The following is a 16,798-nucleotide window of genomic DNA, read 5'->3' as shown; positions in this document are numbered from 1 at the left end:
TCTCCTGCCCCAGGGCGTATCTTGGCTTTGTAAGTTCGTTGGGACATTGCTCTCCCTGTCATCCTCCTGGGATGCCCCAGCTCCCAGAGCTGAGGCTTGGCCATGCAGCATTCCCTAGTGGGAAGTCAGCTGGCAGGCCAGGCTCTGGGAGTTTCAGGAAGCCTCTGCTCTGTCTGAGCCAGGTGAGAGGGTGCAGGGCTAGAGGCTGTAGGAGGCTGATGACTTTAGGGTGATTTGGGGTGTAGGGCTACCCCTGCAGCATCACAGAGTGGGGCCACCCCGTCTGCTGAGGCGCTCCCCATCCCTGACTCAGGGGAATGTACTTCCAAGGAAAAGGGCTGGGATTTCGGTAAACCTGTTTGCCTGGTAGGTGAGGGAGAATGAGTGGCAGGGGATCTCCTGGCCTGCGGTGACATCATCCCCAAAACAGGCATCTCGGATGGGTGCTGCCCGCAGAAAACTAACTTTGTTCATCCACGCGCCCAGAGCCGGGCGCTCTGCGGGATGCCTGGAGCAGGCTGGCCACGAGGTGGACAAGGACATGTCCCTGCCTCCTGGTGTCCCTGCAGAGCCTGGAGCCGCGTTCCTCCCACTGCTGGCGCTGCCCACTCGCCCCCTACCCTGGCCGTGCCGCTACATTCCCGTCCAAGCAGGGCCCAAAGGGGTTTCAGCCCCGAGCGGGGGCCGCTGCTCCCGCCCGGGGAGCGGGAGAGGCCTCTGTTGTCTGCCGGTTACCGGGGCAGGGGGGATGCGGGCGGGGGGAGCCCCGCGAGGGGAGGCGGCTGCTGGCGGTGACTAAGGCTCACGTGTGGCGGGGAGCGGGGGAGCAGCAGCTCCAAGGCCTCTCGAACAGCTGAGGTGGGGCTCGGAAACGGGCATTCGGTGTCTTTTTGGGGTGCCTGCGGCTGGGGCAGCAGGTCCGGGTGGTGCTGGCTGTGCATCGCGGTGCTGCTCGGGGCGGGCCGTGTTTGCTGCGGGGCCAGTAACCGGAGCACCGTAAAATGTGTGTGCGAGCCCCAAAATCTGAGAGAGCGGGGGCTGGAGGCGGGCGAGCGGCCGAGCAAAGCTGGGGGATGCTGAGCACTGCGGGGACAGGCCCGAGGCGGGGGTGACGGGCGCGGGGTCCCAGCCGCGGCTGCGGGAGGAGCGGCGCCGGGCGGGAGCTGCGGGGCCGCGTCTGGAGCCGGGCGAGGCGGAGCATCCCCCGGCCGCTCCCCCCGGCCGGGGCCGCGGGGCCGGGGCGGGGAGCGCTGAGCGTCCTCCCCCGCGGGCCGGGGGGAGCGGGGCTGGGCCAGCCCCTGCGCCTGCCGCGCCATGGAGCGGAGCTGCGCCGGGCGGGAGCCGCAGCCCCGGCCCCAGCCCCAGCCCCTCGGTAAGGATCCGCGGCGGCAGCGGCGCCGCTACCGGCCCCGGGGAGCGCCCGGGCCCCCTCCCGCACCGCGGGGCCGCAGGGAGTCGGGCTGCGGGATGCGGCCGGGGGCTGCGGGATGCGGCGCGGGGTCTGCCGGGGGCGCGGGATGCGGCCCGCCGTGCCGGCGGAGATGCGGCGGCCGGGTCCGCGGAATGCGGGGAGCGGAGCGGGGCGGCGGCCCGGGGAGGCGGTGGAGGAGCCGGGGGAGGCGGGGGGGGGGGGAACGCACTGCCGGGGCCGGGGCGGCTTCCCGGGAGGGACAAAGCCCGGGCACGGCCCTTCCATCTTGAGGAGGGCCGGAGCGGCCCCGGCCCCGCCGCCGCGGGGGGCGCAGGGGGGCTGCCCTTGGGAAGCCCCGGGGGTGGCGGCGCCGGCGCCGCCCCGGCTCGTCCCCGCCGGCCGGTGGGCGATGCCCCCCGTGGGAGGCACCCGCTGCCCCCACCCGGCCGGGGCCGCCCCCTCCCCGCCGCGTGGACTCGCGGCTCGTCCCGGCAGGGCCGGTCCCGCTGCCCCGGGATGAACCGGGGAGGGCGGCGGCGGGGCCGCGGCCGGGGCTGGCGCTGCCTCTCGGGGCTCCAGCGCAGCGCTCGCTGTGACTAAGCAGAGCTCCGCGGAGCCGCTTCCCACCGCGGGAGGAAGAGGAGAGGCGGCTCCCCTCCCCCTCGGCCCCAGTGCTCCATCGCCCGGGCCCGCGGACGGGGAGGGATGGCTGCGGCTCCCGGCGATGCTGAAAACCGGCGGCTCCTGCACCAACCGGCCGCGGGTCCTGGCACCGCTGCCCGAACGACGCGTCCTGCGCCAGACATGTTGTCTGAGCCCCGCTCTCTGCCTCCGCCGCCCTCCTGCCCGCCGTAGCCTGCCCGCTCGATGCTGTCGCGGCCCGGGGACCGGGGCTGGCTGCTCCCGGCCGCCCTGGGCTCCCCGCACTCCCTGTGGGTCATTGGCTGCTCTCCCGTGCTCCACAGAAGGAGCACGGGCGGTTTTGCACCCTGTCCTCCTTCAGGGACCGTGCCTGACCTGTCCGGTGTGGGTGACCTGCCCGGGCTGCTTCTTGTCTTGCTGCCTAGAGCGGGTCGGAGCCACCATCAGGGAAGAGGTTTCACTCAAGGGGCCGGGACCCACCACGTGTGGGGCAGTCAGTGGCACTGGAGGCCAGAAACTCGTGAAGGGCAGCCAGGGCAGGGTGTGACCTGCAGAGCTGCCCAGGTGGGCAGAGGGATGCAGCGTACAGAGGGACGAGGACCAAGGCAGGGAGCAGGCAGAGGTTTGTCCTTATCCGGGTTCCCCCCAGCTTCTCCAGCCCTTCTCCCTTGGCACAGCAGAGAGGGAGGGCGAGCTGGTTGCCCGCCAGTGCCTGTGTTTGGGAGCAGCAGCTCGGGAGTTCTCCCAGCGCGGGAGCCGCTGCTGCGAAACCGTCAGAGCAACGTGATGCGACGTGCAGAGTGGTGATGTGACAGTCCCGTGGTGCCATGTCCAAAATAGTTAGCACGGCTCTCGCTCCTTGGAGGGCTCTGAGCAGGGTCGGGCAGCCCCACAGGCAGCCTGCTGGGAACGGAGCTGGATCCTGCACGGCCCCAGCCCTGGTAGGTGCCGCATCCGTGTTGTGAGGCACAGGACCTGTTTTTCTGGGGGTACTGACCTGCTCCCCAAGGGGCTGGATGCTGGCAGGCGCAGAGCCCCATGCCCTGCCTTCCAGCCAGGTTTCTGTTTCCCAGCATGATGCTAGCAGACAGGTTTTCGGGAGCGCGCCTGGGCTGGCAGCCCTGGGCACTGGTGGCGCCACACGGGTCGCCCCAAGGACGAGGGCACCTCCTGTCGCCACTGCCAGCGTGCCAGATGGATGGTGGGCAGGTGTTCCTGCCCCTGCCCTTGGGCTGTTTGGGGTTGCACTGTGACCACGGCCACAGTTTGCTGTGGGGGTGCTGGGGCCAGCAGCAGCTCCAGCTCTTTCCTTCATGTGTGTTTTAAACCCTGGAAACCCCCTGGCTCTGGCCTTGCTCTCACCACAAGATCCCAAGTTCCCCTTGTTGCTCTCCAGCTCGGCACGACAGCGCCATGGGAGCTCAGTGACCTCTGCTCTGGCCCAGGGGCTGGTGCAGTTCCCCCATGGCTGCCCCCCACACCCCTATCCCGGAGCCTTGGCAGGACACGAGCCCTGGGAAAGGAGGCTGGCTATGCCTGGCACCTGGCTGTGCCCTCACAGGGGCCCTGCTGCCCGTCCCCTCCTGCCCTGCTCCAGCCTGGCCTGTCCTGGAGGCCTGTCCCCCGCAGCGGGGCTGTGGGCAGTGCTGGGGCACTGTGGCTGAAGCCCAGCCAGCTGCCAGCTGTGTTTCACTGGCTCCAAGGTGGCGGGGAGAGGAGCCAGCCATGGGTGACAGTGCCCGTGTGCCTGGGGACAGGCTGCAGGTGGCTGTCCCCGTTGAGGACAGGGTGTCATTGCTGATGGTGGCTGCCAGGGTGGCACTGGCCACTCCTAAGGCGGGGGCTGCTGGCATTGCCCGTATCTCCCTGCCCAAGCATGTGAGCCAGCACTGAGGGTGCGTGTCAGTGCTGTGCCTGCAGGCAGGATGTGGTGGGAACGTGTTGGGAATGTGCTGTGGACCTTCCAGGGATGTGTCAGGAGCACTTGCTCACTGTCCCTGTCATCCAGGTGTGAGGGTTCCTGCAGCGCAGGGGAATCCCAGGAGCTGGGTGGGACAGGGCAGGGCTCAGCCCCAAGGCACATCTGAGTGTTGAGGCAGGGGTGGGATTAGGGGCAGCACTGGGGCTTGGAGCCCCCACAGGGCTTGGAGCATCCCACAGTGCTCCGGTGGCCTCAGGCAGAGTGGACACCAGCACCCACAGAGCCATCCCTGCTCCGTGGCCACGCTGCCTTCCAGCTCTGCACCAGGACCTGCTGGCAGGGAGAGAGACCCAGAGACCCATCCCCATGGAGCTGCTATCAGGGCAGGCGAGGCAGCTGGGAGCAGCTGCACCCAGGAGGGTGTGCTGCACACATGAATGTCCCCACGGGCTGTGGGGAGCAGCCCCGCAGGGCCAGCAGTGGCTCTTTGGGCTGGCCTCAGGGTCTTGTCCTTGGCACAGCAGGGACTGCTGCAGTGGCCGGGGTGGCTGGGCACTGTGACACCGGCACCTTTGGGTGCCTTTCCACCGCTCACCCATGACCTCCACTGCGCCATCAGCCCTGCTCTCCGCTGATGCCCCCTGCCCCGCTGGGCGCTGCGGAGCGGGAGCACAAGGATACGGAGCTGAGGGGAGCTGAGGTGACATCGGGTGGGTGCCCCCCCTCCGTTCTTTTGGGCAGTGCCCTGCAGGGACAGTTAACGAGGGCCGCTGGTCCGAGCAGCGCCCCCGGGCCTCGATGTGCTCTCGCTTCACGGCACCGGGGATCTGCCTGCGCCTGGCTGAGCATCCCGTCCATGTGCCGGCCAAGGAACCGCGCTGCACCGGCCACTGCCGGGCTGGAGGTGCCGCTGGTGCTCGGTGGCGCTGGCACCGGAGCCAAGGGCACCCATGCGAGGAGCAGGACGGGCTGGGCGATGGGAGGGCAGCACCTCGTGCTGTGCTGGGCACGGCGCCGTCCCGGTGGCAGCAGCGGGGCCGGTGCCGTGCGGGCTCGCCCGGGCTGGGCGCTGCAGGGCGGCCGTGCCTGCGTGTCTGGGGGGACGGGAGCTAATCCCTGTGGAATGCCCTGGCCCGGGGAGAGGGGACGCCCGCGCCGCCTGGGCGCAGGCAGCGTTGGGTTTCAGGGCAGCTGCCGTGCTGGAGCAGCGACAGGGACAGATGGCGGCAGGGCTGGCCCTGCCCCACCTTGGGGGTCTTGGCCGTGCCCACAGCCCTGCCCTGGCCACAGGTGCTGTTGTCTCTCTGGCCAGTGGGGCACGGCAGATCCTGCCCAGGGCTCTGTGCCTGGCTGTGTGGGGTGGCAGGAGGCACCCACTGTCCCCTGCCAGTGGTCCCCACACGTCCCGGGCTCTCTGAGGTATTTCCATCTGCTCGGGGGATCAGCCTGGCCTTGATGCTTTCACTGGGCCCTGTGTGCAGCACTTGGCTGTGCCGCCACAGTGGTGCCAGGGTCACCCCTCCCAGCTGGTACCCACTTAGTGACACTGCAGGTGCCATCCCGGGCTCTGGCACCTGCGGGCGGCCAAGCCCTGCTGCCTGTGGTTGCCCATCTGAGGCAGCCCTGGGGGACAGAGCAGGAGACCCGCCCGTCACAGCCCCTCATCAGACCGATGGCTGCCTCGCAGGGCGCAGCGCTGGGGACATGGGATGTGCAGGCTCGGGGCCAGGGGATGGGCCGGCTTCCTGCAGCACAAAATACCCGGAAAGTCTGCGGGGGGGCCGGGGCTGCCTGCGTCCCCACGGAGTCCAGGGTGGGGGAACCCTGCTGGCACAGTCCTGGCCTGGGGGGCTGCAGCAGCACCCCTGGCCCCTCTCCAGGGACCAGGGGACCTGGGGTGTGCCCGTGCTGTCAGTGCAGGGGGCTGGCAATGCCTCTTTGGGTAGCCTGGGCTGACCTGGCTTGGGGCACTCCAGCATGGGGTGGGTGAGGAGCCGTGGGGTGGATGAGGAGCCGTGGGGTGGGTGAGGAGCTGCGGGATGGGTGAAAAGCTGTGGGGTGGGTGAGGAGCTGTGGGATGGGTGAGGAGCCGTGGGGTGGGTGAGGAGCCGTGGGGTGGATGAGGAGCTGTGGGGCGGGTGAGGAGCCGTGGGGTGGACAAGGAGCCGTGAGGAGGAGCCGTGGGGTGGACGAGGAGCCGTGGGGTGGGTGAGGAGTGGCGCCGGCTGTGTTTGCAGAGCCCACACTTTGCCCCTCGCTGAGGGTTGTGGAGAGCTCTGCAAACACGGCTGAGCCGGCGTGTGACATCAGCTGGTGCTGAGTGCTGGTGGCTGGGGTTCTGCCGTCCCCCCCTGGAGCCAGGGGCTCGCTCTGCACTGGTGTCCGTGGGGCTGGAGCTGTGTGTCCTGGGGTGGGTCTGGCGTCATTCCGGCCAGGGGTGACAGTGCTGCCGCTGCGCGGGGGCTGGAGCTGGGATCCTGGCGAGTGCCGAAGGGTTTGTTTGCAGAGGGCTGATAATGGGGGCCGGGGGAGTCACCGCCACTGTTGTCCCTGTGGACACTTCCGACATCGCTTCTGCAGAGGGCACGTGCCGTGGCACTGCCAGGCGCTGGCACCGTGTCGGGCCGCGCTCAGCGGCCATCCAGAACGGGGGAGATCCCCCGGGCTGCCCCACGGCCGGCCCCACGCGGGGAGGGGGCTCTGCCTGGCGGCCTGGTGTGCATTCCTGGGCCATGAGTTCATGGCTGCGGGTCCGTGGCGCGATGGGGGCCACGGGCTGTCGTGGTGACGTCAGGCCACGGCCCGCGCCCATCCTGCCTCCGGCTGCGCCGCGGAAGCGCTCGACGTCCTCGTCCCCTCGCAGGGGAGCGTGTGGGTCCCTGTGCCCGTGGGGGGTCTCTGGCCCCGTGTCCCCCCACGGCAGGGCCAGGTGGCAGCTGCCAGGGGATGAAGGGCAGCTTTGTGGTGGCAGTGCCTGGTGGAGCCCGGCTGTCCCTCTGTGCATTGTGCGCCCAGCGCCTGGCACCCGCTGCGGGTGTCCCCCAGGATTGGGGCAGCAGCAGCAGGGCTGAGGTGGGGTCCCTCTGCCCTCCCTGGCCTTGCTCCTGAGGGCTGTGTTTGGGGGGACAGGGCTGTGTCCCCTGAGAGCTGTATTTGGGGGGAAAGGGTCTTCCGCAGGCTTCCCCAGCTGAGTGATGCTGTGTTCTGCTCTGCCCCTCTTGCAGGGAAGCCACCATCCCCGATGGGAGACAGCATCCCCCCGCCCTCCGTGCCACCCCCCGGGCCTGGGGGTGCCCTGCAGGGAGAGCGCAGCTTCCCCCAGCACGACCGACCCGGCCCTCCGGATGCCATCCCCTCGGAAAAGACTGTCCCGCCCGTCCCTGCAGCCATCAGCCCCTCGGAGAAGATCGTCCCGCCCGTCCCTGCAGCCGTGCCCCCCTCCCAGCAGCCCGTGTGCCCCCCGGCCCTGATGCCCCCCTCGGAGAGCAGCCCCCTGCAGCGTGAGCAGTGCCCTCCGGCCGTGGCACTGCCAGGACAGCCCGTGTCCCCCAGCCCTGCGACCGTGGCCCCCTCAGCACAGAGCGTTCCCCCCGGGGGCGACCAGTCCCCGCCCGGCGCCCCCGAGCCGCCCGGCACGGAGCACCCCAAAGAAGAGGCATTGCCCCACAGCGCTGGCCCCGTCCCCGCTGCCGCCCCTCGCTCCGCGGAGACGCTGCCCCACGGGGGCCAGCCCCCAGCCCCAGCTGCCACCGAAGGGGCCCCTCCTGATGCCAAGAGCTCCCCGGGTGCCACAGCCGGGCCCTCAAAGGACGTGAGCCCCCGGAGCAGCCGCCCGTCGCCTTCTCCTGCTGCCGGCCCCCGGCCCAAGCAAGGTGGGTGCCAGGAGGTCGCGGTGCTCCCGTGGTGCTGCAGCCTGTGGGCACCGATGGATGCCTGGTGGGGCTGGGCACCACCCTGACGGTGTTTCCCCTCTGCAGATGCCCAGAAGGCCCAGGCAAGGCACAAGCAGGCGAAGGAGCGGCGCGAGGAACGGGCCAAGTACCTGGGTACGGGGCTGGGAGGGAAAGTGGATGGGGGGGAGGCAGGGGCTAAGGAGCTTTGCTGGGTCATGGGCAATCCCATTAGCTGTGGTGAGCTGAGCTTGGGTGGGAACTGCAGTGCTGGCAGCTCTGCCCACCAGGCACACCACTGATTCCCTGGCACACTGCTGACCCCTGGGCACACCGCTGACCCCCGGGCACACTGCTGACCCCTGGGCACACCACTGACCCCCAGGCACACTGCTGACCCCCAGGCACACTGCTGACCCCCTGGGCACACTGCTGACCCCCAGGCATGCTGCTAAGCCCCTGGGCACACCGCTGACCCCCTGGGCACACTGCTGACCCCCAGGCACACTGCTGACCCCTGGGCACACTGCTGACCCCCAGGCACACCGCTGACCCCTGGGCACACCGCTGACCCCCAGGCACACTGCTGACCCCCTGGGCACACCGCTGACCCCCAGGCATGCTGCTAACCCCCTGGGCACACCGCTGACCCCTGGGCACACTGCTGACCCCCAGGCACACTGCTGACCCCTGGGCACACTGCTGACCCCTGGGCACACTTCTAACCCCCTGGGCACACCGCTGACCCCCAGCACACACTGTTGCTCCCTGCTTTGGATACTCCCCGGGTCTGTGCAGGTGCCCCCAGCGCTGGTACCCGGCTCTGCCGTGTGCAGGCAGCCCCAGGCAGCCCCACAGTGGCTCGGGGCAGCGGGCGAGCAGGGCCCCTGCGCTGAGCCTGGGGCCTCCTTGTCCCCGCGCTCTTTCCACCCTCATTCCCCCATTGTTCACCGCGCGGCTCGGCGGGCTCCCGGCGGGCTGCCGGCCTTCCTTTTGTCCTGGCCCAAACCCCTCCCTCGCCGGCCGGCCGCGATGCTGCGTGCCCCGCAAGCCCGGCCGCGTGCCCCGGCCGCAGCCCGCCCGTGGCCCCCCGCCGCCGGCATGGGCGCGCGGTCCCACCGCGGGGCCGCCCGCGGCTGCGCCTCCGCTGCGACCCCGCTGCCCCCCACAGCTGCCAAGCGGGTGCTGTGGCTGGAGAAGGAGGAGAAGGCCCGGCTGCTGCGGGAGAAGCAGCTGGAGGAGCGGCGCAAGCGGCTGGAGGAGCAGCGGCTGCGGGCGGAGAAGCGCCGGGCGGTCCTGGAGGAGCGGCAGAGGCAGAAGCTGGAGAAGAATAAGGTGGGGATGGGGATGGGTGTCATGGGTGCGGTGGAGGGGGCGGCTGGGGTGGCACGTGGGATGCAATCCCTGAGGAGTTCTCATGGCTCCAGCAGCCCTTCAGGAGATGTTTCATGAGCCTTTTGGGAGCTGCCCACTGTACCCATCCTCTGCTGCCCCTCCTTCCTGGTGCAGAGCCCGCGCTGTGCCCAGCTTCTTGGCACGTGTGCCCTGGCCAGGGCAGGCATCACTGTCCTGTCTCCCTCCAAGCACCTCCACCGCTGGGAGGCTCTGGCTGGCCCCAGCCCCACTCCCTCAGCCGCTGGGCTCAGCCTGTCCCTCTCCCTCGGGCAGGAGCGCTATGAGGCAGCAATCCAGCGGTCGGTCAAGAAGACGTGGGCAGAGATCCGGCAGCAGCGGTGGTCCTGGGCTGGGGCCCTGCACCACGGCTCCCCCGCACACAAGGACGGTGAGTGCCGGGCTGGGCACAGGAGCTTTGGGACCCTGTGGCTCTGACAGCGGTGCGGGCAGCTGGGCATCTCTCTGCCAGCCCTCAAATCCAGCTCAGCCCCACTTGGTGGGTCATGCTGCCATCACTCTGGGCTGTGCTGGGGACTGATGGGGTCCCGTGGCTGTTCTCTGCTCCTGTGGGGCTGGCTGTAAGCTGGAGGCTGTGTGTCACAGTCCCTGTTCCACTCAGAGACCTGCCTGGGGGCAGCCCTGGCTGCCTCAGCATGCCATGGCCACACTGCCAGGTCTCCAGCAACCGTGAGGAGCCCAGGGGCTGCGGGGCTGCGCGAGGCCTCTGTGAGCTCTGGCTGGGGTCAGTGCTGCATCAGTGGGGTCAGTGCTGCGGCGTGTCCCCTTGTCCCCCAGCTGGGTGGGGGCAGTGCTTGGCCCCTCCAGGTCCAGTATGGAGGTGACCGTGGCTGTATGTGTGGCTGCAGAAACGGGTCCTGCTCCACGGGGGCTTCTTGGGGACACCCTGCACGATTCAGCACTTGGACATGTGGAGGTCTCCACTGTCCCCTGACTGCTGTGCTGTGCTGGCAGGTGCCAGCACTGTCTGGCATGGATGGCGACATAGAGGAGAGTGCTGTGTCCCTAGGAACTCTCTGGCCTTCACGTGCCACGGGGCAGCTGTGGTGGCCCCGCTGTACCTGGCCAGGCTGTGTACAGGTGCTGTGTTCCTGGCTGTACCTGGCCAGGCTGTGTACAGGTGCTGTGTGCCAGGCTGTGCGTGCTGGCACCGTGTGTGCTCGGGTGTTGCGTGCCCGGCTGTACCTGGCCGGGCTGTGTGTACGGGCTCCACGTTCTGGCCACGCCTGTCTCGGCGCCGTGTGCGCCGCTGTGGCTCGTGGCACGCTCGGGGTGTCTGTGGTGCAGCACCTGGCAGGGTCTGGCAGGGGGACACCTTCCCCTGCCACTTCCCATCGGGATGTGCCGCTGGAGCTGCTGCCGGCTGCTGGCACTCACCAATCTCCTGCCTCCAGAGAGCTTCCCTGGCTGTTTTGTCCGGAGGAGCCCAGGCAGGGTGGGGAGATCCCAGCTGCCTGTGGAGGTGCTGCCAGCCACCAGCACTGTCCTGGCAGTGCTGTAGTGACCCAGCAACGGTGTGACGTTGTCTTGTGTCTGTCTGGACCTGCTGCCCTCACTGTGCTCCCCCAGGGTGGATGCTCGCCTGGTGCTGCCGAGGTCCCCGGCCACCCGCTCCCGATTCCCAGGGCTGTGTTTGGGAAAATTGTTGTAGCGGGGCCTGGGAGCCGCCCTGGCTCTCTGAGGATGAGATCCCTGCATGATCCCAGCATGGCCCTGCAGGGCTCAGACACTGTCACACTGAATGCCAGTGCTGTGTATCGTGCCCCCAGTCACCAGTATCTCCTCTGGCCCCACTCTGTGCGGTGTCACTAGATTCCAGCATCTCCTGTCCCACTCTGTGCTGTGTCCCCAGACTCCAGCATCTCCTGTCGCATTCTGTGTTGTGTCCCTGGATTCCAGCATCTCCTGCCCCACTCTGTACCATGTCCCTGGATTCCAACATCTCCTACTCCATTCTGTGCTGTGTCCCTGGACTCCAGCATCTCCCCTGGTCGTTCCACTTCTGCCCCAGTGCCCTGGCACGGCCGTGCATGCTGCATGTGGGGGGCCTGGCCCCGGCCCCGGGACCTTAATGCCCTTGTGTCTTTTCCCTCCTCCAGGTGCGAGCCGGTGCTCGGTGTCCGCTGTAAACCTCCCCAAACACGTCGACTCTATAATCAACAAGCGGCTCTCCAAATCCTCCGCCACCCTCTGGAACTCTCCCAGTAGAAGTAAGAGCCCTTTGCGTTTGCCCCAGCGCAGGGGGCACAGCCAGGCCCCCGCCCAGTGCTGGGGACCCCCGATGCCAGGGTCCCCCATCCCCAGGTGCCCGCGGAGAGAGGAGAAGCCGTTTGCTGTTTGGGGGAGGAGGCTGGAACCGGCCGGTGGCTCCTTGAGGCTGTGCGGGCTGGGAGGAGAAGGAAGAGGAGGAGGAGGAATGGCTGTGTGGTGGCAGCCCCATGGGGCGCCAGGACAGGGATGGGAGCTTGGCTCCCTGCCCCAGGGCAGCTCCGGTGGGTGCTGGTGCAGCCACAGAGGGGCTGCCCGTCGCCGGCCCTCCTGGGGCTGGGCACGGTGCCAGTGCCCCCACAGGCTCCTGGGGCTGGGTGCCACAGAGCTCTGCGGCCGTGGTGCTGCAAGGTCATGCTGGCCCTGGGAGCGCTGCCCAGGGCTGCAGCCATGCCAGAGGGATGTGTCCAACAGAGGGATGTGTCCAGTGCCGGGGCTGCTGTTGTGTTTCGGGGTTGCCTGGCGATGGGCGCCTTCCCGGTCGGGTATAAATAGCCAGAGCAGCTGACGCTGGTGGCCGTGGTGACGCAGGCAGCTCCCAGCGCCCTGTGCTGGGGCTCAGCCCAGGGACAGGCACCTGGGGGCTGTCAGCACTGCTCGGGTGGGAGCAGCATCTCCCTGGGCCCGTGCCATTCCTGCCACCCTGTCCCCCTGCAGCACCCATGGCTCTGTGCTCTCCCGTCCCGGCAGCCGCTGCTGCCTCGGGCCTGACGCCCGGTGGAGAGGGGCAGAGGGGCCCTGTCTCCATGGGTGGTTCCCGTGCGCCGTGGGGTGTTTGGTGACGTGTGCTGCAGGGCAGCCAGTGGCAGCTTGGTGCCCAGCTGAGCCGGCTGTGGGGCCAGGCATCGCCGTTCCGTGGGTGCTGTAATCCTGGCCTGGCTCCCGGGGCACGCTTGGCGATTTAGCACGGCTCCCGCGGGATGAGGGCACACTGGTGTCCCCCAGGCAGCCGGCACGTGCCAGGGCCTTGGTCAGACAGGGCAGGGGCACAGAAGGGTGCCATTGCTGGGCACAAGGAGAGGGCAGAGCGGGGGGGCTGCTGTCACCAGGATGGCACCCGGCACCACTGGTACACGGTGACTGCGGTGCCCACAGGACACAAGGGCACCGCTGCCGTCATGCCACAGCACCGTCCACAGGCACCCGGCCGCCCACCCATGGGCATGGCCCTTCATCCTGCTCAGCCGTGTGGGGCCGTGGGGACCCCTCCCCAGCACGGCCGAGCTCTGGGCACTCCTGGAACTGTGCACGCGCCGTGGTGTTGCCGCAGACACACGGCTGCTCCCTCGCAGCGGCAGCTGTGAGGGCAGCACTGGAGCCTGGAGGTTTGGGGTGCACTAATGGCCCCTCTCCCTCCCCAGACCGGAGCTTGCAGCTGAGCCCATGGGAGAGCAGCATCGTGGACCGGCTGATGACGCCCACCCTGTCCTTCCTCGCACGCAGCCGGAGCGCCGTGACCCTGGCTGGGAATGGCAAGGAGCAGGGTGAGCCCCCAGGGCGTCAGGGACACGCGGGCCCTGGCACAGGCAGGGAACCAGGATAAGGCAGCCTGGAGTCAGCGGGCAGCCATCAGCTCCATCCTGACCCTGGTCACTGCTCCCCCAGTGCCCGTGTGCCCCCGCTCAGCCTCTGCCAGCCCCCTCAGCCCCTGCCACAACCACCGCCTGCCGCACCGCTGCTGGGAGCGCCGCAAGGCGGCCGCCGCCAGCCCTGACGTGACGCCGCGCCGCAGGACCGAGCCCTCGCCCGTGAGTGCCACCTCCCACAGGGACCCCGCGTGCCAGGGCAGCCGTGGGGCACGGCGTGGCTGCCGGCCGTGCCCAGCACCCAGCGCTGACGCCATCCCTGTCTGTCCTTGGCCGGAGCAGAAGAAGAAGGAGAAGAAGGAGAAGGATCGGGAGAATGCCAAGGAGCGCAGCGCCCTGTCCCGTGAGCGCAGCCTCAGGAAGCGGCAGTCACTGCCGGCGGCACAGCCCCGGCTCCTGCCTGCGGCTGACAGCAGGTCGGGACCCCCCCCCCGAGGCTTCCCAGCCCCTGACCCCACCCGCGGGCTGCCCCAGCCCCACTAACGTGGTCTCTTGCTTTCTTTGCAGTCCCGGCCCCAAGAACCGTCCCTCGTCCCCTGCCGCCCCCAAGAACCGTCCTTCATCCCCTGCCACCCCCAAGAACCGTCCCTCGTCCCCTGCCACCCCCAAGAACCGTCCCTCGTCCCCTGCCACCCCCAAGGCCCGCCCGGCGTCCCCCAGCCCGGCCCTCAGCTCTCCCCACAAGCCGCCCCTGCCTCGAAGCGCCCATTCCTCCCCCAAGGTGCGGGCCAGGGCTCGGGAGGAGCGGGGGGAGCAGGAGGGCCAGGCGAAGGCACGGGAGAGGAAAGAGGAGGAGCGGGGTCCGGCACCCCCAGCCCTTCCCGAGCCCCCCAAGGTGCCCGCAGAGCCGACAGCAGGTGGGTACAGTGTCGCCGGGGAAGCTGCGGGGCTGGGAGAAGCCAGAGCAGCCCTGACGCTGCCTGCCTCCCCCAGGCCCCGCAGTCCCGGCGGCCCCCGGCCCCGTGCCGGCCAGTCCCCCGGCCAGGCCCCCCGCCGGCACCACGGACCGGGAGGAGGCTGCCCGGCTGTTGGCCGAGAAGCGACGCCAGGCCCGGGAGCAGCGGGAGCGGGAGGAGCGGGAGCGCCGGGAGCAGGAGGAGCAGGAGAGGTGGGTGCTGTCCCCTTGGCCCCCAGCCCCGGCCTCCTGCCGTGCTAAGGGCCCCCTCCCCGCAGGCGGCTGCAGGAGGAGCGGGCGCAGCGGGCGGCCGAGGAGCAGAGCCGGCGGGAGGCCCTGGCACGGCAGCGGGAGGAGGAGCGGCGGCTGCAGGAGGAACGAGAGGCCCAGGAGAGAGCCCGGGCTGAGCGAGAGGAGGTGGAGCGGCTGCAGAGACAGGTTGGGGTGACAGAGCGTGGGGGAAAGGGGCTGCAGGAGCTGGGGGACGAAGGCAGAGGGATGGAGGGGGAAGGCGGGAGGATGTTCCCCCGTGATTCACTCTCCATGGGGGGGAAGGAGTGAGAACCAGCCCAGCCCCTCCAGGAGCAGGGTGGCAGGGCTGTGCTGAGCTGTCCAGGCAGCGCATCCCCACAGCCCCTGCCCTGGTCCCTGCCCCGTCCCTCTCCTCCCCGTCACATCTCGTCCCCTCCTGCCCTGCTGCGGCACAGAAGGAAGAGGCCGAGGCGAGGGCGCGCGAAGAGGCTGAGCGGCAGCGCCTGGAGCGGGAGAAGCACTTCCAGCGTGAGGAGCAGGAGCGGCTGGAGAGGAAGAAGGTGAGGGTGGGGGGCATCTCCAGGCATGGGGCCCGGCAGGTTTTTCCCTGGAAGGGATCCTGCCTGGCACCAGGGCAGGCCTGCGTGGCTGGGGCCGTGTGTGAGTCCCTGTGTGACTGCAGCGCCTGGAGGAGATCATGAAGAGGACGCGCAAGTCGGACGCAGCCGACGCCAAGGTGGGAGCCTGTCCTCTGTCCTGGGGCTCTGGGGACTCGGGCACTCGGCAGAGCCCTCCTGGCCCTGCCTGCAGACCCTCACAGCTCCCCTGTCCTTGCAGAAGAAGGACGACAGGAAGGTGGTGAACGGGAAAGCAGCCGAGCAGGAAGACGTCCCAGGTGTGTGGGCACCCCGGGCCGGCTTCCCCCGGCCAGGGTCTGGCCCCGGCCGTGGCTGAGCCGGGCTCTGCCACGTCCCCAGGCCGCGAGAAGCACCCGGGGCCAATCCCGAAGGCACAGGAGCTCCCGGAGACGGAGACCACAAGCGCAGGGACACTGGGGGGAACAAAGGCCTTGGCGGGCGAGGGGCTGCAGCCGAGGTGAGCGTGGGGACGCCGGGGGGGAGCCGGGGGGCGGCGCGGCCGCGGCTGAGCCCGGCCCTGCCGTCCCGCAGCTCCAAGGAGGCGGCAGCCCTGGTGAACGGCGTGCAGCCCGGCAAGCACGAGAACGGCTTCTCGGGCACCGAGGGCTCCAAGGAGCTGCGGGATCTCTCCCACCACGGCGGCAGCCCCGGCAGCATCATCCCCTTCGGCGACAAGGAGCCCTTCCTCAAGCAGGCGGTGGTGAAACCCCCGCAGGTGACAGGTGAGCGGCGGGAAGGGTGCGGGGGGACGGCGCTGCGGGCAGCCCAGGCTCACGCCGCTCTCCCCGCCCGCAGAGGTGCTCTGAGGGCCTGGCCAATGTTCCCGGGGGCCGCTGCCCACGGCCCGACCCCGGTGGCCCACGCAGACCCGTAGCTGTCGTCACAACACGACCCTCGCTGCTCCTCCCGGGCGCCCGGGGGCTGCGGGGCCCCGGCGAGGACGCCCGGCTCCTCTCTTTGTCCTCGTTTTTATTTCGTTTTGTTGGGTTTTTTTTTTTTTGTTGTTTTTTTTTTTAAATTTTAAATATGCACCTTATCAGACTGACAGCCCACCCTCGCAGCCCGCCGGAGCCGCCTCAGACGTGTGGTGTTAATGATGTAGTTATTTAACTCGCTGGGTACAACGTCTGTGAATACTGTAAATAGAGCCGGCCGGGCGTGGGGATGCCCTGGGGGGCACGGGGGGGGCCGTGTCACCGCTCCCGGTCCCCCGCATGCCCGTGTGTCCCCGGGCCCGGCCGGCACCACGCTGCTCTGTGCCCTTGTGACAGTGTTATGCATCCAGACAACCTTTGACAACAATTAAAAGTGGACAATGCCCTCGGCGTGCCTCTCTTGTGTCCGGGGAGGGGGACTGGGTGGGTCCGTGCCGGTGCCTCGGTGCTCCGCAGGGCAGGGCAGGGCCGGGCGCTCTCCCGGCACCCACAGCAGCGGGGCAGGTTCGCTCCCGTGCCCGGCTTTGCCCCCGGAGCCCCCAGCGCTGCCCGCTCCATCAGCTCCGTCCCGGCCATGGGGGGAAACCTCATCGCGGCGGCCCCACCCGCAAGCAGGGCCCAGTGCCAGGGCTGCCCCTTCCCTCAGGAGCCGCACTGGGACAGACCGGGAGGGTTACGTGAGGGCTGGACGGGAGTGGGCCCGCAAGGCCGCTCCGCCGGGACGCGGCCCGTCACCGTCACCGTCACCGCCCCCGCCGCCATTTCCCGCCCGCGGCCCCGCTCCCCGCCGGAAGGGCCGCGCGCACTGCCGCGCCGCGGCCGGAGGAGGAAGTGACGAAATGGCGCGCGCGACGCCCGCCGGGAGCCGTAGTGCGGCGGAGCCGCCGGGTCGGGGGCGCGCTGCGCGGGCCGGACTACGGCTCCCGGCGGCCCCCGCGGGCGGGCAG

The 16,798-nt window shown here is 69.7% G+C and overlaps 1 protein-coding gene across 3 annotated transcripts; it reads left to right on the top strand.

Moving 5' to 3' along the window:
- Nucleotides 1–909: 909 nt before the first annotated feature.
- On the top strand, nucleotides 910–16,236 carry MAP7D1 (MAP7 domain containing 1). 3 transcript variants are annotated; one of them, XM_053964755.1, is made up of 18 exons: nucleotides 910–1,003; nucleotides 7,199–7,846; nucleotides 7,952–8,020; nucleotides 9,036–9,199; nucleotides 9,533–9,647; nucleotides 11,377–11,487; nucleotides 12,907–13,029; nucleotides 13,151–13,293; nucleotides 13,414–13,547; nucleotides 13,639–13,988; nucleotides 14,065–14,239; nucleotides 14,305–14,464; nucleotides 14,734–14,838; nucleotides 14,961–15,014; nucleotides 15,116–15,173; nucleotides 15,256–15,373; nucleotides 15,448–15,638; nucleotides 15,712–16,236. In XM_053964755.1, the coding sequence occupies exons 2-18, from the start codon at nucleotides 7,216–7,218 to the stop codon at nucleotides 15,720–15,722; spliced, it is 2,712 nt and encodes a 903-aa protein (XP_053820730.1). In that variant the 5' UTR covers nucleotides 910–1,003; nucleotides 7,199–7,215; the 3' UTR covers nucleotides 15,723–16,236. The 3 variants fall into 3 exon arrangements, with proteins under 3 accessions (XP_053820730.1, XP_053820729.1, XP_053820731.1); XM_053964754.1 differs by lacking the exon at nucleotides 910–1,003 and adding an exon at nucleotides 1,231–1,372; XM_053964756.1 differs by lacking the exons at nucleotides 910–1,003; nucleotides 11,377–11,487 and adding an exon at nucleotides 1,231–1,372.
- Nucleotides 16,237–16,798: the final 562 nt, after the last annotated feature.

Source organism: Vidua chalybeata, chromosome 25 (genome assembly GCF_026979565.1).
Source record: "Vidua chalybeata isolate OUT-0048 chromosome 25, bVidCha1 merged haplotype, whole genome shotgun sequence".
Taxonomy (NCBI): Eukaryota; Metazoa; Chordata; class Aves; order Passeriformes; family Viduidae; genus Vidua; species Vidua chalybeata.
The sequence above is the reverse complement of the archived record's forward strand: the minus strand, read 5'-3'. Positions and strand labels throughout refer to the sequence as shown.